This window comes from Hippopotamus amphibius, chromosome 8, assembly GCF_030028045.1.
Source record: "Hippopotamus amphibius kiboko isolate mHipAmp2 chromosome 8, mHipAmp2.hap2, whole genome shotgun sequence".
NCBI lineage: Eukaryota > Metazoa > Chordata > Mammalia > Artiodactyla > Hippopotamidae > Hippopotamus > Hippopotamus amphibius.
In genome coordinates this window covers 71,160,038-71,187,578 of record NC_080193.1, presented here as the reverse complement: position 1 = coordinate 71,187,578, position 27,541 = coordinate 71,160,038, and the positions used below count along the sequence as shown (strand labels likewise).

The window sequence follows — 27,541 nt, the reverse complement described above, 5'->3', positions numbered from 1 at the left end:
CAGAAGAAGCAATTGCATATCAATAGAACCACCCAAGAGGGCAGAGACTACTCGGGTTTGTGGATTTAATTTAATTAAAAACCCTTTAAGCATCTTTTCTGAGAATCAGTTTCTTCAAGTGTAAAACGGGGATGATCTCTACCATGTGGAGTTGCTGTGAAGACTCAGATGCTATGTGCAAGTCTGCACGCAAGTGATTGACTCGCAGAGCTGGGAAAGGTTAAGCAGGACTTAAACTGGCTGCTGATCTTAGTGAGCAATGAGAAGAGAGAATGGGCCCTACCATTTATTTTTTTTCATACACAGCCCAAATATTCAAAACTAGCCATGATTTCAAGAAAATTTTTCAGGTAATAAAACCTCATAATTTGGAAAGAAAAAAAGTCTACTGGATAAGGAGGATCATCGTTTCTGAACTCCTCTAGGTCAGAAGCTACAGGAACTTGGCTTTGTGGATTAATTCTGTGAGGTGCCAGGGAGCTGGACAAATGACATATCATCGAACTCATTTGATCTAAAATTAGGAAAACACTTTTTCTTTGAAACACCGTCTGAAAAAGAAACTCAACACTTTTCTAAAAGGTGATTTGATATTTAAACAAAATTAGGAGAAGTGTATATTTGTCTGCTTTACTTACTGTGGCTTGCAAGACCGATGTTCAGCAAAGGGTAAGATGGTCATGAAGCTTCCTTCAAGAAATACACGTCTCAAATAATCTGTATTATTAAGTTCAGGTTCCATATTGCTGAAGCATCTCACCAGTAAGCAGCCAAAGTAAAAGTAACCCTCAAGGAATGGCTCATAATGGATTGAATCATTGATTTTTAGGAGTTAAGAGCCTTATAATAAACCAAATCAAGTAATGTGAGTAATTAACTGTTGGGAAGTAGAAAAATGATGAGCACGCTATAAAAATTTAACCCATTCATGTTTTGAAAGTTTAATACAGTTTTTATAAAACTGAACTTGCAGTATTAAATACGTTTCTATTTTTGTAACCTAAATGGCCTTGTACATTTAAATAATAATAACCTGCATGCTAGACAATGTAATTAGTTGGATGCTAATTTGAATATGTACAACATAACTCAAGCACATACTCTGAAGCAGAGCTCACAGGTGTGCTGTGCAGTCAAGCTGAATTCTCTTCACAGTACAAAATGGTAGAAACTTTCATTCAAATAGGATGTAAGCCACCTTCCCCATAATCTCACTTTTCCTCCAAGAGAAATCATCCATTATGGTTCCATCCTATTTCCACAAAGTGGCTCTTGTGTATTGAGAAAACTAAATACTTTTCAGAATATTTAATGTCATATATGGATGAATTTAAAACAGCATAAGAATTTTTTCAGAAATAATTAGTGATAAAATATCCTTATTTTTAGTTTAACATATATTTACAAAAGTATATTCACATATTGCTGGGAAGGATATTTAAATTGAAGATAGGCATTATCAAAATAATTGTATTTTCTTATTTACATCATTTTGATAAATAGAATGAAATATTTTACCATGACAGGAGCTATACCATGAAAATCCCATTAAAAGGGATTAGTTTCTAGTTAAGTTGAATTAGTTCAATGAACACATTATATTTTGCTTTCTAACAGTCATCACATCGGTGGGCTGAAAATTGTCTTAAGTTGACTTTTACTGCCTTGGACTTGAGCTCTTACAAGTTCCTGAAATGGAAATATCAGAAGTTTATTTTTTATCCAGTCAATAAAATGCATAACCTTTCACTGCTAGAAAAACATGTCATATACAGATTGAACAAATGTTACAGGAAATAACTTTGATAAGAAGTCCTCCAGGCTGAAAGATATGAAACTGAGATGACTTTGCTTGGAATGACCAATGTCAAAAAAATCAGCAAAATGAGAAGAAAAAGCAATTCTTTATTTTTATCCAAATATATCAGACTTCATAATTTAGTTTCAACAAAAATGTAGAGTCACCATATATCATCCAAACCAGGACATTATAAGAGTGAAAGGGAGTACTATTAATAATTACACAGGTATAACAGGTATAAACTGCAACTCTCCTGGGTAAACTGGGACCTATGATCAACTTAGCAATAGGGGTTAAACTGCAATTACATGCAGAAATCATACCTTTCCCATAATATGTGGGAAAGATAAAGGAATAGCATTCACTAAGAAAAATTAATTTGGCAGCAGTGGTTCTTCCTCATCATTCAGGTCTTTGTTCAAATAACACCCCCTCCCTAAACCTCTTCTAAAATAATCAATTCTTATTTCACCCAGTCATTTTCCATCATGTTACCCTGTTTTCCTTCCCTTAAGTGATATTTTGACTCTGAAATTGTGTCATTTGTTTATCATCTCCCCCTCCCCCCCCTTATGATATGCAGTGTTTGAATGGGCAGTGACCGCCTCTGATTTAGTCATATCCAAATCTATAGGAGCTAAAAATGCCTAGAACACAAAAGACATGCAAAAATTTTGTTGAATGAATGAATGTATTTGGAGAGTTTATTTTTGGTCCCATGTTCCTCTTGGTGACAAAAACAAATTAAAATGACTCTCCAAATTAAATTATGGTTCTGTTTAGTCTTAAGTGGTTGGACTAAATGATCTCCCACTAATAACAAATATACTATGCCCCTGGGTCCCTTTCTCTCTCCGCTACTATTTCATTTCATATATTCAGCAAATAAGAAAGTTCCGGGGTAAGGGTTAGGGCAACCAGCTCTATTCACAGTGGATGGATGCTCAAGGTTGATCATTTTGTCAGTAACAATTCCCTGGTATATGTTTGCACCTGCAGAATTTGACTGATACAGAGGTAGCCAGAGGTATTATTGTAGTCAATGACAGAATTGTTGATGTAATACTTTTCCAATATGAAAACCATCACAGGATTGCTAAAAAAAAAAGAGAGAAATGGTGGGAGCCCAAACCTGTTATTGAGGATTTATGTATTTATAAGGAGAAATAGATTAATTCTGGACAGATTTAGATTGCAGAGAAGTTTTATAGGAAAATCTATGATATTCCAATAAGGAGCACTTGTAAATTTTCATTAAAATCTCTTAATTCCAAATCTTTATTTTGCACGTGTTCTTCTGAGGAATAGTTCTGATTTCCACTAATGAGTCATAAATATCAGACCTTTGGGTTCAAAGAACAGTACTGCTAAAATTATTTTGGTAGGCCAGAGATCCAAGACACCAATAAATTGTTTACCAAAACAAAACAAAACAAAAAACTCACATGGGTAAAATATCTTCAAGTTATCTGATACTAAATTCTCTCAGGTATATACAAAACATTTCTTCTGAATTGAGTGACAGGCATAGGATGAAATAGGTTCCCCAGGTGAGGAAAAAGTCTGTCCTGTTATAACAAATGCCACAAACAGGAGAATGGCATGAAAAGAGACTCAGTTAGACATACATATTTTACACATAAATACCTATCGTCTGTTTCATTATATTGTTTTGTCTTCTCAAGGATAAATTACTGGCTTTTAAAATGACAAAAGTTCAAGAAAAAGAGTGAAAATGTTATCAATTGACTCAGTTGGGAACAGGGACCATAAAGTATGTAATTTCACACAGATTCCAATATATTCAATAGGACTTGGCTACTGACTACCACAATGATTCAGCATCCGTTCAGAACTCATATTTGTAGTAGATCATATATAAAAGAGATTTCCAGACTTTAATAGTCCAGAAAAGGACCAACTCTCAAAATAAGCAATGTTTATTTTCCCCAATATTAACAACTTTTAAAAATCATAAGAAATCCTCAGCGCATTAGTATGCTTCAAAATATACAAGTTAAATATATAATGGCTATATTTTTGCAGGGCCATAAATAGCACAGACTTGTGTGACTCCCTCATATAAAGAACAATTGAAAACCTTCCAGGACCTTAAACAGCAGAAAACATTAAATCAGATTTTAAAATGACAAATAATTTAAGGCTAAAATATTTGGTATTAATAATTAATGCCAGAAGCCTTCCTAGCCTAATAAAGTAAACATGCACAAGAACTACAGCTTTGAACAAAACATCACAATTTTATCAGATATATGTATGTATGTGTGTGTGTATGTGTGTGTATATATATGTACATATATGTGTGTGTGTATATAAAACTATGTGCACACACACATATATATATATAGTTTTATCACCCTGAAAGCTATCAACTCATGTTTGGCTTAATACGTATGTTAGAAATATTGTGGAGCGTACCACCTCTTTAAATATATATATATACATTTTCCAGAATATACAATATAAATATACCATATATAAATCATGCCATAAAACTAAATGCAAAATTTGCACATTATTGCATGCTTGATGTGATAATACATGCCCGTGAACAAGAACTTCCTTCTGATGTCCGCCCTTCACAACTTTTTCTTTCTGCACAGTAGTAATACTTGAAAAGGAAGCGTTCTCAAATATGCATATATGATGGGGGTGGGGGGAAGATGGGAAATGTACCTTTCAGATTCCTTAGAGAGGACGACCTCATCCGCCAAATATTGGACTATTACTAAATCAAACGGTAAATAATGCCCGAAGGGGTGTTTTGTTATGTGAATCTATCAGAGTTCATCTTTCTTAGTTTTGCTGGAAGATTCCCTTCCATCCTGGCTGCTCCTCCTGCCATCTTTTGAAGCTTTGGTGGCAAATCAGCCACTGACTGGCTTATGGGATCAGACAACATTTTGGTGGTTTTAGATACCAGTTTTTCTTCTGAGTTGCCAGGTACTGAACTTATTCGTTGAAGTTTCATAGGCAAATCACCCAAGCTGTAGGCTTTTTCAGAAGTTGTAGAACTCATTCTCAAGAGTTTTTTAGGAAAGTCTTCTCTTCCAGTAATTTTCTGCAGCTTAGATGGAAGTTTGGTACTAATGTCATCCAGTCCATCTAAGCATTCCACAGAATTATGTCTTTCTTTGCTGTTAGTTATGGCTGGTGCTATTAAAGGGGATGACATAAGAAGCATTTCCTCCTGTTCTTTCACACTGTAAGGTGGGGTGGGGACTTCAAATGTTGCATGGAACTGGGAGTAATCAACTTTGAAGAATCCTTCTTCTAAGGAAATAACAGGGAAAAAACGATGGCCCCAAAGAACTTCATCTTCAGTGTATGATGTTCGAGCTTGACAAGTCATCCCTAAAAGCAAAAAGAAAGTCCTTGATAAATTATGCATAGTAGAAGCACATGTTAAGGCATTCTGAACTAAGGAATTCATTTTGTTTTCTTATTTAAGCTTTGGACTGTTTATCTGAGTAGGCTGAATAATAGAATATGTTCAAAGTTGTGGTATGTTAATAGCTTTGATACATATACTTTCTCCCAATAAAAAGCAAAGGGTACTTTTACTGTTCATGTTTGAAGGATACTACATCAAAGCATGACTAATTTTTTATTATCATAAACCCAAAGTAAAAAAGGCATAGAACAGTGTCATAACAGATGTCTCTTCTATAAGGAGATAAGTGGGAAAATCACATAGTCATTTTCCATCATTCAAGGAGCAATGCGAGCTATGAAACAAACAAACCTGGCTTTGAATCCAAACTTGACCTCTGTGTAAACTTAAGAAGGATACTTAACTATCACTTTCCTTTTCTGTACAGTAAAGCATAAAAAGCAACACCCGTTTCACAGGACTGCTGTGAGCATGAAATAAAATTACACATACAGAAATGTAAAAAGTGCCGTATAATGTCTAAAAATAGTTGGCTTTTATAAATGAAAGCAAAAATAATCATCCCAAGTATTTGCTAAATTAATAAAAGCTGAAAATATTTCTATGTTGTATAATATAAGGTCATTGTAGCAATTCCCTTCTTTGGGACCTTCCAGGCCAGAATGAATTTTTGCTCAAGTTTTAGAAATCCACATGCTAAAATCAGTAATCTGGGCCACTGTGATATTACAAGTTCTATTCCTGCTATACAAATCTCTGAAACTGGATGCTGGATATAGGATGTGAAATGTGGCTATTTATATATTATGTTGCTTGGATATCATTTACCTTATGCTACTCTAATTTACTCAACTCTGTTCTCATAAATCATATGTTAAGCCTGAGTTACTGTTAAATCAGTCAACCTCTGAATATTCCTTTATGAAGACTGGAAATACATGAATAAATTAAAGCCATAGATTACATTTCACTTTTATATTAGTCAAAAGATACAATTTTCTATAAGTTGCAGAAGTTATTACTGTCCTCTACCTTTACTATCAGACTTCTATTAAAGGCTACTAAAGTGTAAGATAATAGATGAATTTTAAAAATGCCTCTCTTCAATAGTTAAGTATAATTTAAACAAGTAATGACAGTCTTTCTTCTTTCATTTCTATTCCCCCTTTGTCACTTTATAAATAATTTCTATTGTGTTTAAGCCTGGAATAGTTTGGATAAAGACATATTCTTTTTTTCCCTGACTAGCAATCACACATGCAATACTTATAATTAGGATAAAATGCATAATTCAAAAACCATATTGAAGATAAATTGAATCCTTCCAAAATCTTACCTTACAATTATTATCAGTTCTGTTTTACCAGGGAATCAGTTGTTATGACATATATATTGTCTTTTTCCAGACAGCTTTTAAAGAAATTTATGTAGAAAATAAATGCCCATCTCAGGCACTATGTTAGGGGTTCCCTCTTTACATTATTTCTAATCATCAATATCATCTTGATAAGAAAATATTCTTACATTCATTTTAAAGATAAGGAATACACTATAGTGCTCAGAGAGATTAAATCTCTTTCCCTTCCTGGCACGCAAGGGCTATTAAGAGAAAAGATGTCAATATTATTCTAACTTCTGTTTTTGTTGTTATTTTTACTTTGCCATGATATCTCTATTATTTTAGTTGGGAACCTGATTCTAAACAACTTCTCAATCTCACTGTCATGGTGGAAATCTGACAGTGACCCAATATCAGTCTTCATAATCATCATCATATCAGGAATAGCCTCCAGAAATATTTATATGTGAAAATAACAGTTAGTTTAAAAATGATTTGTACATTTTATAGACATGCACAGAGTAAGTAACATTCTGTATTTTCAAACAGATTTCTAGCATTTGATATTTTCATGAGAAAAAATTATAGATCATCACTTATTCAGAAAAGATAAAAAATGTATTTCCTAATATAATATTTACTTGGTTTAATTTTGAGATGTTTAAATATTGAGCAAACTACCTAAAATAAAGAACAAGTACCGATGTTCTTATCCATTAGTATTTGAAATAATAAAATGAATAATTATTCTTTATTTGTTTAGTTAAAGAAGTACCCTTTAATTTCCCTCCAAGAGCAATCACTCTCATGAATTTTTTATGTACACTTTCCAGTCTGGGGTATTAATTTAAATTTAAGAAAAAGGATTATAAATATATACATACTGTTAAGTGATGTTACTTCCCTTACAACCCCATTTTAATTTTAAAAACTCACACCACTGAAAATTGATGGTGGGTGAGATTATCTGATGTGAGGGCACATAGTCTGTATAACCCTGTTTACCTTTGTAACATAGATCTGTGGGTTTGTCCCTTGATCATTGTAAATGCATTTTTATATTAGGAGCTGAAGTAAATTCAGATCATGAACTTTGTTCAATTATTTCTAACAACAATCGTGTACATACTGAAACAAAATTTGATTCCTATCACCATCTTATCCTGTATTTAGTGACTTTTTCTTTTATGTTAGGAAAGGACTATGAAATTAAAAATCAAAATTCTGTCTCAATCATTTATCATTATAATATATTATGTTGCTGATCCCCAATGCCTACCCTGAGTTGTTGCCTATGTAGTTATCAGAAGTCATAGAGAAGAACTGGAGAAACTTAAATGGAGGGAAAAAACTGGGAAAAAAAAATCTTGTACAATTTTCACTTTGAGGAAACAAAACATTGATAATTAAGGTGCTATGACATTCACAATGGAAACAAGTATTTCAAATGTTTGTTCATGTAAAAATACCTATAAGCATTATTACTAAAATGCCAGTGAATAATTCTGACTGAAAAGGAAGGTAGGGATTTTATTCTACTAAATGAAATTGACTTTACCTCCTTCCTTAGCAATCTAATACTGATGAGGCAACATCTTTATATAATTGAAAAATATATAAAGTTGGCTTTCAGTTACACTACTAAAGAGCTTGTAAAAGTTACTGAAAGCTCTCTAAGCCCGTTTACTCTTCTACATAGTAGGGATAACACTATCCTCTGACAAAGCCATTCAGAGTTTGAGATAAGTAAAGTGTACAGAACAGTGCCTGATATTAAGTGATGCTCAATCATAACTTTTAAAAATCATTTTTATACAGGTTTTTTTTTTTATCATTCTGTGGGTGATCATTTGCATTTCCTGTTTTTCCTGGAAATTAATGATAATGCATTAACATAAATGGAGAATTTTGACATATTAGTAATTTGTCCCATATTAGTAATATAGAAAATTAAACTTAAAAATTGCTAGGTATCACATAGTGATTTTCTTTTGAAATGGTCAAATATTCAAAATATTTAGAAATACAGAAAAAGATACATTACTCATCTTCACAATTTTTAGGGTTTCTCAACATTTTCCACCTAATTATCTAGAATGGAGGGGAAGACTAAGTGTGGAAACTTGCGGTGTATTGAAAAGGCCTCAGCAAGGTGAGTGACTACCATCCACTATAATACTCTGGTAATGAAGAACATTTGCCACCACTTTAACCTCTGTTTGTTCTTCTGCTTCCTCTTACACTTTCACTAAAAGTAGGTACACAAATATCAGATATTTCCAATTCAACATCATTTAAAATCTGGTTTCACCTCAGAATATTAATGTGTAATCAACATACGGATAATGACATTATAAACTGGATAACAGGAAAATGTCTATGATGGTCAATCTGCAGTTTAGACAAAGTGCTAAGATAAGATATAATTGAGAAACTATTTCTTTTTACAAGTTATACCAAAAAAGTAACACCCAAAATGGCGTTGAAAAAAATAGAATACAGATTTCAATTGAGAAGATTTATAAGTAAATATAATTGTTTTCTTTTTTAAAAATTTTATATTATGATCCCTTTTATTATTATTATTTTTTGGCCACATCACATCACACAGCATGTGGAACTTCCCTGACAAAGGACTGAACCTGAACCCCCTGCAGTGGAAGCACAGGGTCTTAACCCCTGGGCCACCAGGGCCCTAAGTCCAATTATTTGTTTTCTAAGAACATGTATGTATCATAGTATTCTTCCTTCTAGTATGCTTTATCTTATGATATTCCTAATGTTAAGCCAAGTTATTTAAAAATAATTCATGCTTAGATTCATAATTACAAATACTGTTTGAATCAAAATAAATGCAGGTGAAAAGATACTATATGATTTCACCTCTTAACTGGCAATGCAACTGTTTGCATGTTTTAACCAGATTCCAGACTTGAACAAATGCGATGAAAATCAACATGAGCTCATCTCTGTGGAAACTGGTAAAGCAACAGATGCTGCTTTAACTGGAAATAGCTGGGACTTTTGAATCCTTAGATGAAAAACATTTTGTGAAAAAATGACTTGTTCTGTGCACCGATTTGTGAACAAAAAAACTACATATTGTTGTTTAATTTATTCCAAAGTCAGTGTTACAATTTAAAATGATAGAGGCAATGTAGTCTAATCTCTTTATTTTTGATTTTTCTCTTTCCTGATTCTGTCTTTACATCGTTAAGTTTATCTCCTTAACTAAATTGAATGTGCATTCAAATAAGAAGTCTGAAAGCTTTTTAAGTAAAAATGGCAAAGTGAGTCGTTATTTGACAAGTCATTAATTAAACTTTCAGAATAACTCTCAGTCATTCTCTATTGTTTCTTCTGGTCAGAGATGGTGCATATGTCACCTACATGAGGTGAGTACAAGATGGTTAAATACAGTGTAACCACAGCCCAAGGGGAATGTCTGGATGCTGTGACACAGAACATATCAAACAATCAAAAACTTTTGCACAGTGGAAGCTTTATCTAAACCTTACTCAATACAGAAGTTGCTGGGGGGCGGGGGGAGGAATTCTCCTATAATGGTGGTTGTGGCTGTACATTATCATATATGCACCAAACAAAAAGAAAAATAAAAGCAAATCTCCTTCCAATAAGCCATGTCATATTAATAATAGGTAACATCACTGTAGGGCTTACTATGTGCCAAATATCTTTGTAAGCACTTTTTAGAATCTTCACAACTCTTTGAAGAAAGCGTGTGAACCCCAGCTGCACTGCTAATTAACCTATGATCTTAAAAACATTATCAAATCTCTTAATCCTCAATTTCATCATCTGTAAAATTAAGCCCCCCTACTGTTTTCATCTGAATATTTTGAGAATTAAATGAAATTAATAGATATATATGTTACATATATATAACACATGTATAATTGTTTATATATATATATTGCTTGTACAATAAAAATTGGTCATTTTCATCCAGAAGTCCCTAAATACAGGCTATATAATGCTACAGATTTCATTTATACACATACACACACAGAACTGAAACATTTAGCCAAGTAATTTTTTTCTTTCTTAAATCTATCCTCTAGTTTTTCTTTAAATTGGGAATGGTTTTCATAACTGAATTGACTAATAGCTTAGCATGCATAGCATGTCCTATACAGCACAAAGTAATTTCTTAGCCCTCCCTATGCACTGCTCTGAGGATTATTGAATAAGGTCTATAGCTATGTCTTCCCTAAAGTATTTCCAAAATTTCACCCATCCCCCAAGATGTAATAACAAAACTTACTTGGCATTCTCTGCACACTCTCTACTGTGTTGCACTGAGCTGAACCCAAATTTAAATGATAAACTTTCTGAGGAAGCATATGATGTTGGGGCTTTCTTTATCTTGTTTAGAAAGCCTAAAGAGCCTGTGTACACTGCTGTTCAATAATACCAAGGTCATGGCATCAGGCTCTTCTGGGATATTTGTTGCAAAACTACTAAGAATACATAAATGGCTTCCAGAAACTGCAGTTTTCAAAGAGATGGAATCTCTTTAAAGCTCAACATATTTTGCTCAGACAGACTTTTAGTGAGGAGTAGAAATTTCTGGCGTACATTCAACCCAATGTTATCCTCTATTATTTACAAGCACTTGGTCTTACAATGTGTTCTTAGACATTAGTTTGCTATTATAGCCTAAGCTAGGTCAAAGAAGTCCAAAAAATAAATAAATAAACAAAAACAAGAAGAAAAGCCAATTATATTTGTTAGAAAATAAAGTGTAAATAAGAAATTTAGCAACAAATGTTTCAAATGCACTACTTTAGGTTTCTAAGCTCCCAGAAGAACAAAAGAAAGGAAAATAGATTTTTTACCGTGACCAATGGAACAAAATGTTAGATTTGCAGAAAGGAATACAAGTGTAGGTCCTAAGGGTCAATGGCAGATGGAAAATATGACAGGGAATTCCTTATCATACTGCTGAAAATATATTTAAGAGAATCAGGGTAACATTAAGCAAAAGAACACGGGCTTTGAATATAAATGAGATTGTTGCTGTTTAACCATACATTATTAGTAAGACCTTGGGCATATTATTTCAATAATCTGAACTTTGATTGCTAAAAAATGTCGATAGTAATAAGGGATAATAAAATATCATTTATAAGGCTATTGTGATTATAAATAATATCTATTTAATGGGTCTACCATATATCTGATAAATAATAAAGGTTCAATAATTGGTAGCTACTATCAATTATTATTGGGGTTCTAACTAGTTAAAAGGTCATTTTAGATATATTTCAATTCTTTAGTGATCACTTTCTTTCTTAGAATCAACTCAAGGTAAATGAAATAATTTTCATCTCGTTAGTTTCTATTAATTTGATAGAGACCATGTTGTCTATATTCATCTGGAGTATGAGGAAAGGCCTGTTATTACACACATAATGAACTGAGTCAAGTCTAGCACTGTCAACCTAGTCTGCACAAATGTGACTAACTTTACAGTGGCAACTATTTCCCTAAAATACAATTAACATCTCTACTTTGTGGACAAGGTACTATCTTCAGCTCTCCACTCTCACTTCCTATAGAAGCACTGCAGAATTTACTCAATGTATTTTTAAATGACTATCATTCTCTTAACCTAACTGTAGAAATGTTCCATTCTTGCACATCGTTTCCTCTTTTCCTTCATGGTACCTATTAAAACATGCTTTCTTGCATTGACAATTATAGAATCAAACCTACCTAAATCCATTTATGCTATTGTTTTCTCCTAATTTTTAGCTTCCAAAACATCTTAATGGTATAGGTATAATGTATCAATTGCTGTTAGGAAATACCCTATGAGACTGACATCATAAAAGATATTTTTCAAAGGGAAAATGTGATAAATTTCTAGCTTAAAAAAAAAACACCTTTCAGCAGATGTTGGAATTTAATAATTTTGGTGAACATTATCCCTAGTCATTGGGAAGAAAACCTTTTGAAATATTGTCTTAAGCAATAACACATGCAACTTTTTAAAAATACTGCATACAAATTACAATAATTAAATGCTTAGATTAATCCCTATTTTAAAAGACATTCCTAAAACTTTGCTTTAAAATGCCATTCATAACCACTTTGTGTGGTGTATGGGACTGAATTGTGTGTGTTCCCTTAAAATTCATAGGTTGAATTTTAACCCTAACCCCTAATGTGATGACATTAGTAGTTGGGGCTTAGTAACTTTTGAATATGTGATATTTAAACAAAATAAATAAATAAATTTAATCAAGAAATGAAAAACAAACCCCATAGTTACTAGCTTGTAGTTACTAGTTTGTAGCCCCATAGCTACAAGCCCCATAGTAACTAGTCTTCCTAGTTCCTTCAAAATCTAGCTCTAAATTACCACTATAGTTTTAGCTCTTTTAAAGCCTTAACAACAATAACCACAACACATAGTAAAAAAATATATGCCAGATCCTAAGTGTTTTCTATATATATTATCATATAATTCTCTCCCCCCCCCCACTCTAGGAAGTGTGTACTATTCTTTTTTCATATGATAGACAACCACATAGAGGTATCAGGAGAGGAAGTAGCTCGTCCAATGTCACATGACAAAGGATGGTTATAGTCAACTCAACTCAAACCCTCCAAATCCAGAGCCAGTCTTTTTAACCTCTATGCTATTGTGTTCCAATTTTCTTAAATGGATAACTTTCCTATCTGTAACTACTGTTTTCCATACATATTACTTGGTTTATGCTATTTCAACTGCTTGAAATGTCCTCTTCCATCTCTCTACCTGTTAACATGATTCCTCATATTCAAAGCGCAGATCAAATGTTATTAATTCTATGAAGTCTTTACTGATTTTTCTATTTTTATTGTCTTTTAAATGTGTCTTATTGCCATGCACATATGTACAGGCACACACACCCACATTCCTTGACCACTAGGTGTTGTAAATATCTCAATGACATATATAATTGACTTCAATCAGTGATAATAAATACTTAACTTGTTAAACATCTCCTTTCTGTCAGGCACTCTTCTAGGTGCTGAATTAAGGTGCTGTAGCAATGGACTGAAGAATCAACCCTCTCAACCTCCATGTTTAAATCTAGTCTTGAAAAATGAGTATTAGTTTGCCACACAGTCCACGCCCAGTATGCGAGAAAAACACATTTTGGGGTGGGGAAAGACTTGTGCACATGTTCGGTTGTGTAAGGGCACAACCACGTGTACTTGAATTTAGGATACAGTTCCTGTTCGTTCATTCATTATGGTTACAGATAAACATCACATTAGAATAAGCTTCTTAAGAGAACTCTTATCCACTTGGTACTGCTGGTATCCACCGTTGTGCTGGGTATTAGATGCTCAACGCTTTCTTGGGGAGAGACAGTAGAAAGAATGGAGGAAGAGGAAGAATAGGAATGTTAAAATGGCGGTGCAGGAAAAGTCCACTTTCTGAATGAATCAGAGCTCCCATATCCATTAGTAATTTATTTGTCACTAGTAGAGACTGTCAGCAACAAAAAGGGAAGGGATATAATTATTAATGAAATAGATGTATGTAATATGTCAATCTTTATTTTCTGTGCTTTTAAGGTGATGATCTATTAACTAGTTCAACATATGAATTCATATGAAATTGACTTTGAAACATCTATACTAAGGGTTTCTTATTTTGATTAGTATGTAGGGAGGGAAGAATATTAAAGTATATGTAAGCACCATATAGAATATGAATGATTCTTGCACAAAGAAGCAAGACATGTTTGCTAATAAATTATACAGTGACAGATGTACAACTAGATACATAGTGAATATTTTGATGCACTTGAATACCCGACCTCTAGTTAAATCATTTTGAGGAAACTATCCCTTATGTAACTATAACTGATCACCTTAGAAAATGGAGTAAATCCATTTTTACCTGACAACTGAAAACTTATTTTCCCCTTAATTCATGAGACTGACTTTTTATATAGGTTGCTATATCTTTTTCAATCACAGACTATAGCTTTTTTTTTTTTAACATCTTCTTTGGCAGAAATTCAAATACATTTTGTTTGCTTGCCCGCTTAGAACATAGCCTGAATAAATATTTGCAACTCAGCAGTTGTTCTGGTTCTATGCTTTACAGTAAAAGGTCAGAGGATTTTGCTTCTAATTTTGCTGTTAAGTTATTGACAGAGCCTAAATGAAAAATAAGGTTCCTATAATTTTATGGGAACTATTACTGTGTGGCTTTTATTTTAGATATGGAAAATGCCGCATCATAGTAATAATCACAAATATATGATATTTTAGCACGTATTTTAAAGGAAAATGATTGGTTTGAACATGTATCAATATATACAAGTCTTCTGAAAGAATTTTTTTGTCATGACATAAACAGGTATTTAAAAGTCAAACTATTAAAAGTTTCCCTAAACTACATGGTTTCTCATCTCCTTGGACAGTACTTTAAATTATTTGAATTAAAAAAATAAAATCACTTAAAGTAAGTAAAAAGTCAAAGATATAAAAAACGCTGAGGCAAAGAGCATATGAGATGCAAGTAGTAACTTCCTTAAAATTGACATTTTCAGAAAGGAAATGATAACCAAACTTTGTAGGTTTATGCTAAAATTCAGTTTAACTCCTGAGGCAGACTAGATTTTTTCCCCAGGTTTTAAGTAAAAAATGATCTGTCTATAGCATTCTGTTAATTTAGGGAACCAAGATCTAGAGGCAAACTTCAATCTGCCAGAGGTGGATTTAAGATGATACTTATGAAGCTTAAGCTTCAGGGACTTTCACTAGCACATGTCCTTTTCATTTTCATATACTTGGTTTCATAATTTTGTATTCTTTTTTTTCCTTAAAAAGACCCCCACTCCCAAATTATGCAAGCATGCATCCTCGCCTAGATTTGCACCTGCAAAGTGCTGTAACATGCAATCAAAGCAGGGCTCAATGACATAGACTGCATGCAGAATTAAAAAGATTTGCCATTACCCTGGTATAGTTGTTTTATAAGTTATCTGTTTTTAATATTTATTAACTTTGGAAGGAGACTCCACATTCTGCATACCTTTTACAGGCATTCTCTATTTCACCTCGAGTATACATCTTGTCCATACAAATTGCCCACTGAACACTTTTCTTCATCTGACACCATGTTTCCCCAGTCCAAAGCTAGTCCAGAAAACAGCCTTCCATAGCACCTGGCAATTAGCCTAAGGACTCTTCCTCACAATTTCCATTCTTTGATTTCATGGAGAACTCAATAAATGTTGTCTATTATTAGTACTACTATTATTATCAAGATTTTAATATTTACTTTCAGGGACCAAGATCTTATTATACAAAACTATTTTTATAGTGAAAGGTTAAACTTTTTCATTTCCTTGAAATGCTGAAAAACCTCTATCTGATAAGGAGTTTCTGGTGTTTTATATTGAGGGAAATTTGTACTTATCACCTGAAAAAAATGTGTCGCTCCACTCAGTGGGGGGTAATTGATGTGTTTTATCAAAGGTTGTGACACTGTCTGATAGCGTTTTGTAGAAATCACCTTGACTGCTCCGTGGAAAAAATATCTGATCAGGGCAAGACTAAAGCAAGTAGACCAGTTGGGAAGCTGTGTTAAAAGACAATGGCTGTGGAGGTAGATTGAAAAGATATTTAGGAGGCAAATTTAACAACTTGAAAACTGATTGGATTTAAAAGGTGAGAAAGACTGGAGACCAACAATTTCATATGGTTAGAGTGACAAAGACGGATGGACGTGCCGTGAAATTTTACTTGTATTTCTCATAAGAAAGGGAAGATAAAAATAGTAAATTAAATCATACCCTTTTATTTTCTGAACTTTCTGATTAAATTTGTCTGACAGTTTTGTACCATCATGCCTGCCAACTTAGAGTCCTAGCAGCCAGGAGCATGAGAAAAATAACCATCCTCATCTAATCACGTGCCATTAAACTAAGAACAATTACTTCCAACTAAACTGTCTCTCCATTCTGCTAAGCTCAAAGGAAATGTTATGACCGAAATGTCACCTCAAATCTCAAGTTTCTATATCGAGCATTAATTTCATTAATTATAGCTTCTTTGTTTTACTCCTGATCTGCTGACAAAGCACCAGCTGGGTCTCAGCCAACTAATCAGATTAAATACATTGAGTTTGAAATACATGAAGAGCATCTTAATGCAATTGTTTTTGCAAGGCTCCTCTCTGAACAAACAGGTATCAATAATCTTATAGTGATTTGGTGATGTTAAAATATAGTTTTGATGGAAGCCATTAACTTTCCTATAATCAATAAAAATCTGTTGGAATACAGCCACCATTCACTGCTTCTTTTCCAGGAATACGAGAGCAAAATAGGCAAAGAAAATGTACTTTATTAAGAGCTCTGACAAAGAATTATGTCTATCGTAAGCTGAACAACCATATTAGTCTGAATAGCACAACTAAAGAAACTCAGAATAATTTGAGTTAGACAGGCCTTAGGAAACATAATCTAAAATACTAACTTGTATCAAAGAGGAAAATTGAGGTTCGGGAGCAACTTCCTATACAGATATCAGCCTCACCTATTTTCATTTATAACACGATTCAATTTACAGATGATTTCAACACTAGAAAAGTGAAATGGGAATGTGAGTTCAGTGACCAACTAATTTGAACACAGTCTAAAGCCTTGCTTTAAAATGAGGAGAGCTGTGATCTTGTCTAAGTCATCCAGATTAATCTCATTCTCAGTATAGGTTTAGTAACATTCTGAGTTACCTCATATTTTAATTAACAGTTCTGGTTGTTATTAGAATATGTGAAGGGAGCAGCCATCTGTCTCTCTTTACTGCCACTTTAAAGTGATGTTTGTGTTTCAAACCTTGGTATACCTATTCCGAGGTCCTATCTGCTACTTTCAACCTTTGCTTAACTAGAGCAAGGAGGCAGGCACTGGAACCAGGATGGTATGGTGGATGGTATGGTAAACAGAGGGTTTTTTAAAGTTTATTACTTTAGACATAAATATTACATAAAATCTATTATATCTAAGACAGCATAGTTGGCATAACACATTTTTTAACATAGTGAATTGGCTAAGTAAATTCTACTTTCCACTGTCTTTTGTTTGAAAATCTCAAACTAAATATTTTACCCCTAAATCTATCTATCTAGCAATATAGAGCAAAAGTTCTTAATTTTGAAAGGTTATAAGATTTTACATACCCAAAGATGTGGACAAAAAGAGAGAGTAATAAGAGATTTCCCACCTCTGCCAAAGGTAGCACCATTCAGCTTGGATGTGAAGCCTATGTCCTAACTGTGTGCTTCACGCTAGAATAGAATAGCTCTGTTTTAACTGAACCAAGAGTCCATCTGAACTGCTGTTCTCATTGCCATTCCATGTTGGCATTACTCAACCCTGATGCTACTAAAGCCACCGATTACTTCAAATTCCCCAACCAGTCTTCCCAAATCAATACCCAGAAATGCCAGCGCTCCTCCCTCATCCAGCAAACTGCTGATCTTAAACATAACGGAAATGTTTAACTCAATCTTTCTTTCTTTCATCATTTGAGAATCCACCCTTCTCTACCTTGGTTGCTTTTGCATGTGGGATGTACTGAGGTCACTGGGAGCTCCACTAGGCTACCTAAAGATTTTGATATCGATTAAAACATTTGGGTAGGTTTTCCAAAGTTCAGATGCATGAGGTTTTCAGAGGATGGCTCTTGTTAGTGAAACTTACACACCCAGTGATTATGTGAAAAGCATGCTTTAAAATTTTTAAATGCCTGTGCTAACAGATAAATAGTAGTGATTTTGAAAATGGAGTCATGTTCTGGCCATTTATTTAATCTTCTAGGACCTAATTTTAACACAACTAGAATGCAAATGTCAAACTCATGTCATCTATTTAATATGAAGGTTAATAGAGTATAGAAATGCACTCAAAAATGTGTCCCTGAATCTAACATGTTGTTGACTATATTAACATATTACATGCTAGTGTGCATACATATACAACAGAATATTAATATGGATTTGGTATATGTAACATAGTAACATTCTGACAGAGTTTGCTTATATTTTCTAAAATCTGAATTACAGAAAAAATATTGTTCTCTCCAGAATCTGAGTATTAGAATCATTAATAGTGACATCAGAGAACAAAACTGCTTATTATGTTTATGATGAACTGTATCACTTATGAAATGTGTTTATATTTACAAATGTCTATTAAAATCTACTAGATTAGAACATATAACACTGGATATAGCATCTATCTTAAAAGCCTAATTACACAGGAAATTTTTTAAATGTACATTTAAATAAAATTGATAATTTTCTGAACACTTATAGAAAGCAGCTATACATTTCTGTCTTCAATTTGTTTACTCCTCCACATTGATCCTCTGTCCTCCAAATAGGACTAGCTTGTGAGATTCCGAGGGGTTTAGAATCTGCAATAAATTATATTTCATGTAGGGCTCATCACTGGGAGGGGCAATGGTCTCTTCATACTTGACAAGCAGAAAGAGTTGTCAACATGAGGCCGCCTACTAAGTAGAATATCTGTTAAGCTGACTTAGGAAAAAAATCACCTTTCAAAAGTCTTGAGGGAAATTTCTGAGTTAGAGCACTGAGCCACAGAAAGCTGATGGATTTTATCAACACACAAGTCAAAAGGAATGAGGGGCCCTTTTGAGAACTTCTTTGATTGAAGTATAAAAGAAATACAGCTTGCTAGCCAAAAAGCAAAGGAGTCAAAAAGAAGCTTATGTCTAGAACACTTTGCTTGCAAGAGTTAGGTTTTCTCAGTAAATCAAGGAGGGTATAAATTAATTAAAAGATATGCCTATGTTACATGATCAGGATGGGAAATAAAGGCAGATTTATTAAGTTGGAAGGAGTGAAGGATTTGATTTGGCATAAGGTTGTCATCTTAGAGAACAGAATGTACAATAATAAAGGGAAATGGGGATCTTGGAGGCTCAGATACACAGACACATAAAAAGGAATTGAGATTTATACATTCTAACCTGTTTTTGAAAGTGAAACTGTATAAGATGACTGGAGGCCCCTAAACTGTGTATGTTGTTTTTGAACAGTAACTACAAATATATGCAAATTTAGTAAGCTATTCTGTTACATGAAGTGTATCTGCTTTACATTAAAATGAAATTGCAGAAAATAGCCCCCCTAAGAAACACACACTTACACATATATAAATACATGTACAGGTAGGATTATCTGAAAAATAAAATATCCAGTCAAAATATGCATAAAAGAACTGGATTACTCTCTGGATTCATTGTACAGCATTTTGGAGCAAGTAGTGTTGTCAGGACTCATAGTATCTAATCTAAACACCCTGATTATTGGAGTGCTCTTGTCAAAGAGAAACAACTGCTCAAAAGTATCCATATGTATTTATTTCTAGTTCAATACAAAATTAACTTTAACATCTCTTATCTCTGAAAAGCAAACATTAGTGACAATTCTTAAATTATATATGTGGAAACCATTTTTTCCACATTAATTTAAATTAACAAAACTCCATGAACTGATATTATAAATGAATAGCTTCACCAAATTCTCTTTTATGTAAGTAAAAAGAAAATAACATAGGGTTAAAAACTCTTTAAATATTTCATAAGTATCTGAAAATTTTCAGATGCCAATAACATTTTAGGAAAGAAAATCTGTTGTTGGTCAAATGCTATGTCCTCTGAACTCTTCTTTATGGACATGTTCATATATCTCAATGGGTGAAGACGATTCCTTATTCGTTAGTGCCCTTTCCAAAGATCAGGTGAGTCTAGTTGCATTTTTGGCCCTCAATAAACAATTCATGGATCTTGAGCACCCAAGTGAACAAGGATGACGTGGGGAAGTGAGTCACAGCCTCAGTCTCTCTTTCTCTCTTACTCTTCCCTTTAAGTTAAATAAAGATGTACCATGCCTACCTTATAAGGTCAAAAAATAGGAGAGAAGTACTACTGAGGACATTTTCAACAAAAGAAATGGTGAGTTCATGTTAGGTAATTTTACCACTGATCTTATTAAAATTTCTATCCCAGACCTGTATTCTTGGTTGGGTGTGAATGTACAATTAAGCTTGTTTGTAATAGGTGATGACTGATGAGAAATCTTGTTTGGGTCCTTGGGGCCCTGAGTCTTCATTCCCATGACTAACTCCTCAAAATTATGACTTGCTACTTAACATTTCCCTGGATATTTTAGTTATGTCATTAATACACTCATTCAAGCATTTAGGTATTGAGCATTGTACTAGGCACTGAATATAAATCGATCAGTAAAAGAGGTTTGATTCCCCACTCTAGTTGACATAAGAGTATAGCAAAGAATAGATTTCTAAACACAGCATTTCAATAAAATGTGATAACTTCCCTCGAGGTGCTTCTGAAACACAAAGCTGGTGCACCTGCCCAGGTCAGGGAAAGTAAGGAGGTCTCCAAAAGTAGACAGTACACAGAGAAATGATAATGAAAGGGTAAATTGGGAGGAAGAGTGTTCCAGGCCAGCCAAGTGATAAGAAAACCAGAATGCCAAAAGGGGAAGCCAGAAAACATACTGAATATATTGAAGAAAATCAGTTATGGACAGACACAGACTATTAAAAATAAGGAAGCAATGATGACATACCAAATAAGTAGGTAGTAACCAGGTCATAGCCATGAAGCCATACTAAGCAGATTGAACACATAAGCATTGAAGAATTTTAAATGTGTCACATACCTAGCAAGTGATCACTTCCTTTTCAGAACTGTTTGATTTTCCTTTCCAAGACTGCACAGGACTGCTAGCACCAAATAATCCACATGACTATTTTCCCTTAAAGGGGCTTCACATGTGGTTTACTACAGCCCTTTCAAGAAGACTATTACAGTCATTAGTTTACAGTTGTTGCTTTGGCCTACATCCCCTGGAAGGTTAACTATAAATCTGTTTTTGATATAAGCCACTTTCTAGTTCACAGTTCCTCATCTGGTTTTATTATGGCTGGATTCTGCTTTCTGATTTCTATACATGAAAATGTATATTTATGATCTGTGTCATATAATTTAAAAATATACAGTTTCCCTATTTTTAAAAAATTGCATTTAAATATTTCTAAATAGAAGGAATACCATTGCAGGCAAGAGGTAGATCTTAAGTTTCTCATAGATTGTTCACTGGTTTTATTTCAGTGATAGACCCACAATGAACTCTCGACTTTTAAATAACTTTGAAAAGACTAAAATCTGGTGCAGTGTGACATTGATGTCTATTACATCAGGCATTCAAATCTTTGTTAAAAATGAAGGGCTGATATTTAATATTTAAGGAGACTGGCATGAGTATATCAAGAAATAAATATTAATAAAATTAATATTACAATGATATATTCTCAAATATTAGATAATTTAAGGCCAAATAGACTTTTCTCAAATTCACATCCCTTTAAAACTGAAGCAAAGAGGCCAAATACTGCATACCCAAAATCCACTCATTCATTCTACAACTATGGGAGTGCTTCCTTTGTGCCAAATAATGGTCCTCAGACCAGAGATAAATAAATAACACAAAACCCCTGATTCAATGGACATCATAGCCTTATATAGAAGCAAAATTATAAACAAGATACCTCACAAAAAAAGCAATATGGATAAAGCAAGAAATATATGTATACATACTGAGATAACAGAAAAGGAAGTAATTAATATTAGTCTTTGTGGGTGAGATCAGAAACACCATTCAAGAAGAGATACATATGGGAATTCCCTGGTGGTCCAGTGGTTAGGACTCCATGCTTTCATTCCACGGATGCAGGTTCCACCCCTGGTCAGGGAAATAAGATCCTGCATGCCATGCACCACAGCCAAAAAAAAAAAAAAAAAAAAAAAAAAAGACAGAGACATATGAACTGAGCTTAAAATATACAGAAACCTTATGTGATTGAGAGGGGCAATACAAGACAAGGAATGAATATGATACATTCAAAGTTTAATGAAGGCAGTAAAATTAGTGACAGGCAATTACACGAGAAAGACAGAGGCATTAGGATCTATGAGATTACCATATGTTAGGTGCTTGAAAAATATTTGTTGATTGAGGGGAAAAAAAAAGTTGAATAAATAAAACCATGAATTATCACTGGACTTTGTTCATTGACTAGATATGGGAAGTCTCTATGGTATCTCAGTCCTCTTTACTTCACCCCGTCCTTTGTTTTTTATTCCCCTTCAATGTCCTAATTCTATATCAACATTAACTGTTTCTTGTTGTATCACTGTCTTCTTATCTTTCAATTGTTATCCATAAAGTTGCATTAGAGTACAGCAGTAAATGGATAAAAGTCAATTTAATGTTGCAAATGCACGATTTATATGGCATACTTTCTACTAGTGTTGTATCAATGTTACTTTGCAGTATAAATTGTTAAGAATCATCTGTTAAAGTTCCAAGCTGTCAAAAATGGATATAATACCACGTACTTCATTAAAATATCCTTCATGTTAGAAAAAATTCCAAACTTCAATATTTTCACAAAATATTCAATGCTAAATTTAACCTAAAGACTCAACCACTGCTTAGTCAAAGTAAAATCATTTATAATAAAATACTAGAAGCTGTTTTTCTACTACAGCGGATTTTTTTAGCCTACTCTTTACTGGTATGCTGTACACTCAAATGTTGATATTTTCAGAAAGTATATTTTATTTGAATAATTTGAGCAATTAAAATATAGTTAATATCTTAGCATATTAATTAAAATAATGATTCATTTACTTGCAGCAATTAGAAACTTATTTTTGTAATCTAATAGGTATATTCTGTTTCCATGGAAACAGTGTCCATTATTACAACACAATATTCCAAAACAGTGCTAAAGTTTCAACTACTGGCTAACCTGGTTACAGGTCATCCTGTCAATGAAGCAAAGGCAAATGGAAAGAGACTGGTGTTCTGGACAACAATGAACGGACAGAATGCCTTGGGTCCAATTCTTCTAGTCCATGCCACACTTACTATTTCATTCTATCAATGACAGAAATTGAATAAAACATATTTAAATGTTGTCCTAGGTCAGTTAGAGCTGCTGAAATGTCCCAGTGGTTCAAGATAATTATGAGGCATAGAGTTTGGAGATGAAAGCAGTATGGATACCTTCTGTAGTACTGTAGTTTTAATTTCACATATTAAAAAAAAGTAACAGATCACTTATATGTAACTTATTCCACCTCAGATATTTGAAAACCTGCTCAGTTTCATTTGTAAATCACAGAGATCATACTCCAAACCTAAATATTAAAGTCAGAAAAATATTACAGTGCACATGGTTTTTAATGTTTTTGTGAAGAACAACATCTTTAAGTTTGACAAGTGCTCAGTAGGTAGTGAGCAGTAACAGTGGCGTGCTGAAGAGTTCTAAGTCCAAAAATTAAAAAGTAGCATGACTGCAGTCTTTGTTTTGCCAGACAGATGCACATTTATTTGAAAAGATTAGTGCATTCTTGTTTTCCTTCTTAGAAAGGTTTTGGTGTGAGCATTTCCATCCAATGACTGCAAGCTTCTGAGACTGGTTTTGCTTTCTTGAAATTAGAAAGCCATCCCTAGGAAGGAGCAAGATATAACCAATGGAATTTTGTTTAAAATACTTTGCAGAAAATGACTTGTAGATAACTTGATTTTGAAAGGATACAGGAAAATATTAAAAAAAATATACGTTCAACATTTAAACCTTTACAGTAGATTATTTTCTAATAGTCAATTGCTCGGTAATCTGCCCATGAGTATAATGCACTTCAGGGAGATAGTGTCCATGTTTTTGACTTGTGTGACCAGTCTATGATTCTCAATATCATTTTAACACACAAAGATTTTGGGCATTTTGAAGAATTGGCACATTCCAGGTCTTGGACAAAAAATGCACAAGATGAGACTCTGGCTTTTGTGCTGAAAAACAAGAAAACTGTCAAAGTCTAACAGGAGTAAAAAGACACAGGAACCAGGTTGATTGGGATAGTACTGATAAGGGATGGGGAATTTCATCATGAAAAAGAATAATTAGTACAATTAATAGAAACACTGAATATACAAAAATCCATGAGCTCATAATGACACTCAAAAACATATCTACTTGCATCTAGAGAAATAGATTTAGACAGACAGGTATAAAAAGAGACGAGGTGCTCAAAAAAAGAAAAAATAAAATTTCTGGTTTTCATTGGAGGTAACTGGAGCATCAACCTTTTACTATAAAAATTGGTAATTATATGGAAAAATTAAAATTCAGGGTGTTATGGAATGAATTGTGTCCCCTCAAAATTCATAAATGGAAGCGCTAAGCCCCCATACCTCAGAATGTGACTGTATTTCGAGACAGGGCTTTTAAAGAGGTAATAAAGTTTAAATGAGGTCATCAGCGAGGGGCTCTAAGCCAATATGACCAGTGTTCTTATAAGATGAGGAAGAGAAACCAGAGATGCAAGAGCACAAAGAAAAGCCCGTGTGAGGACATGGTGAGAAGATTGCCATTTGCAAGCCAGGAAGACAGAGCTCAGGAGAAACCAAACCTGCTGACATCTAGGTCTTGGACTTGCAGCCTCCAGAACTGTGACAAAAAAAATATTAAAAGTGTTTTTAAGCCACTCGGTGCGTGGTAATTTGTTATGGCAGCTCTAGCCCACTAATACACAAGGTAGCTAAAAACTCTAGTCATTAAGGACAAATTTGTCTTTACAGTATCATTCCAGACAACAAATTATAAAAGAAAATACAAAATTAGAAAAGTACCATGATTTTGCAACCCCAGGTGAAATAATGACTCAGGAAATGATCTTCAATGGATACTAAAATCATGAGAAAATGATGGGGAAATCTATAATAGAATAACCTGGCTGGGACTACTTGTGCTAAAATGGAACAAGCAGACATTATGTGTGCCCTGATGTGATACGACATTAAGTACACAGGATTAGCTTTGAAATACTTTTGTCAAAAAGATAAATCTAAATTGAATTATGATTTTGGCTTTCACTCCCAATTCTCAGAAAATACACTAGATGCAGGTACATACTCAGTAAGACCATGAGGGAGCAATCAGACAAGTTCAGAATGTATGACATTCTGCCCATCAATTTTTTTTTTTTTAAATTAGTTGACTGGGGGTAAGGGAGTGGGAGATTGGGTTGTACATCAAGGGACCCTTTGGATTCTTGGGGTGGGAAAAGACAGTAAAAAACTGGTAAAATTCAAATGAAGTATATAGTTTAGTTAATAAGATTGTACCAATACTAAATTCTTCCCTTAGATCATTGAAATATGGTTATGTAAGATGGTAACATTAAAAAGAAGGTGAGTGAAGGTATTTTGCAACTTTCTGTAATATTCTGCAATGTTTCAATAACTAAAATTATTTCAAATTTGAAAGTTAAAAAAAAAGAGACACAACAAATGCAAAGTGCACAGTGTATTTGGTTCCTGAATTGAACATATCAACTACAAAAGGACATTTTTAAAGACAATCTGGGAAATTAAAATATGATTTCAGTATTAGATATACTTAATTTTGTAGGTATGATAATGGTATTATGAATGAAGAACAAATTATTTTGAAAAAAAATACAGAAGTATTTAGATATAAATGTCATGATGCTGAGGATTTGAATTTAAAATTCTACAGGAAAGAAAAAAAGAAAAGAAAATTAAGCATTGATTATTTTTCACTGATATTGGTTGAATCTGGGGAGTTCATTATAACATCCTTTCCACATCTGTGTTTGTTTTTAAAAAGTTTATGCTCTGTAACATCTGCTTGGTCATGCAACCAGAACAGAATTCTGGGTTCATTCTCAGGCCTGGCCCGCATCATTCACTGGCTATGTGCTGTTGAGTGCCCCAACTGCTTCATGACCAGTGAAGGCTGCCTGGCAATCTCTGTGCCTACTATGAGGACTGCAGGAGAATCTCAAAAGATAATAAAGAAAAGCTTTTGCCACTAAAACACAAGTGCTATGAGATTTTTATTCTATCAGTACTTTATTGACTTCCAAAAAAAAAACCAAAATGTCAGATGCATCAGTCATGTTTGTTGGGCTGTCACAACAAAATACCTCATACTGGATGACTTAAACTACAGAAATTTACTTTCTCAAAATTCTGGAGACTGGAAGTCCTAGATCAAGGGACCAGCCAATTCAGTTCCTGGGGAGAGCTCTCTTCCTGGCTTGCAGACAGCCACCTTCTCTATGAGGCCTCACATGGCCTTTCCTCTGAGTGTACATGGGCGGGGGAGAGACAGAGAGAGAGAGAGAGAGAAAGAGAGAAAGAGGGAAGGAGGAAGAAAGAGAGAGAGAGAGACAGAGAAAGGTGTCTCTCTTCCTCTTCTTATGAAGCCAGCAATTCAACTGCATTAGGGCCCAATCCTCATGACCTCATTTAACCTCAATTACCTCTTAAAGGTCCTATCTCCAGATATAGTTACATTGGGGTTTAAGACTTCAACAAATGAATTTAGGGTATCATAATTCAGTCCACAGCACATGTCAATGGAATATTTGTTCTAACTCTCCTCCACCACCAAGGGTGAGGGGCAAACATCTCTGCATGACAAAGTGTGGCTCAGTATTTTAATATAGGAACATGGAGGAAGAGACAATAATATAAAAATGATTATTCCAGTCTCTAACAGACATATTAAATAAGAGAATTTCTTAGTTGATGAACAAATATGACTTTGGTTGACCAAGTTTTACCTTTCATAAGTTTTCTTGTTGCCCATGTTCTGAATCCCAATTGCATAAATGTAAAACTTATTTGATATGTGGGCTGTATATAAAGTATAGAAACAAACAGACAGTAAAACAAAGGTTAAAATAAGACAATAGCATGAAATTAAAGGGGAAAGATTTAGCAATTAAGATGCACTTTCCAATAATGAAATCTATTAGAGCAGGGAAAGTTCTCCTGGGGGAAGTACAGAAG

At 33.7% G+C, this 27,541-nt stretch overlaps 1 protein-coding gene across 1 annotated transcript in view; it reads right to left on the bottom strand.

The window, feature by feature from the left end:
• Positions 1-4,374: 4,374 nt before the first annotated feature.
• Positions 4,375-27,541, bottom strand: part of KCNJ3 (potassium inwardly rectifying channel subfamily J member 3) — a 141,755-nt gene continuing 118,588 nt past the window's right edge. The window contains exon 3 of the mRNA XM_057746173.1: positions 4,375-5,176. Within this exon, the coding sequence (XP_057602156.1) occupies positions 4,590-5,176 (587 nt within the window). The 3' untranslated portion in view covers positions 4,375-4,589. The remainder of the gene's footprint in view (positions 5,177-27,541) is intronic.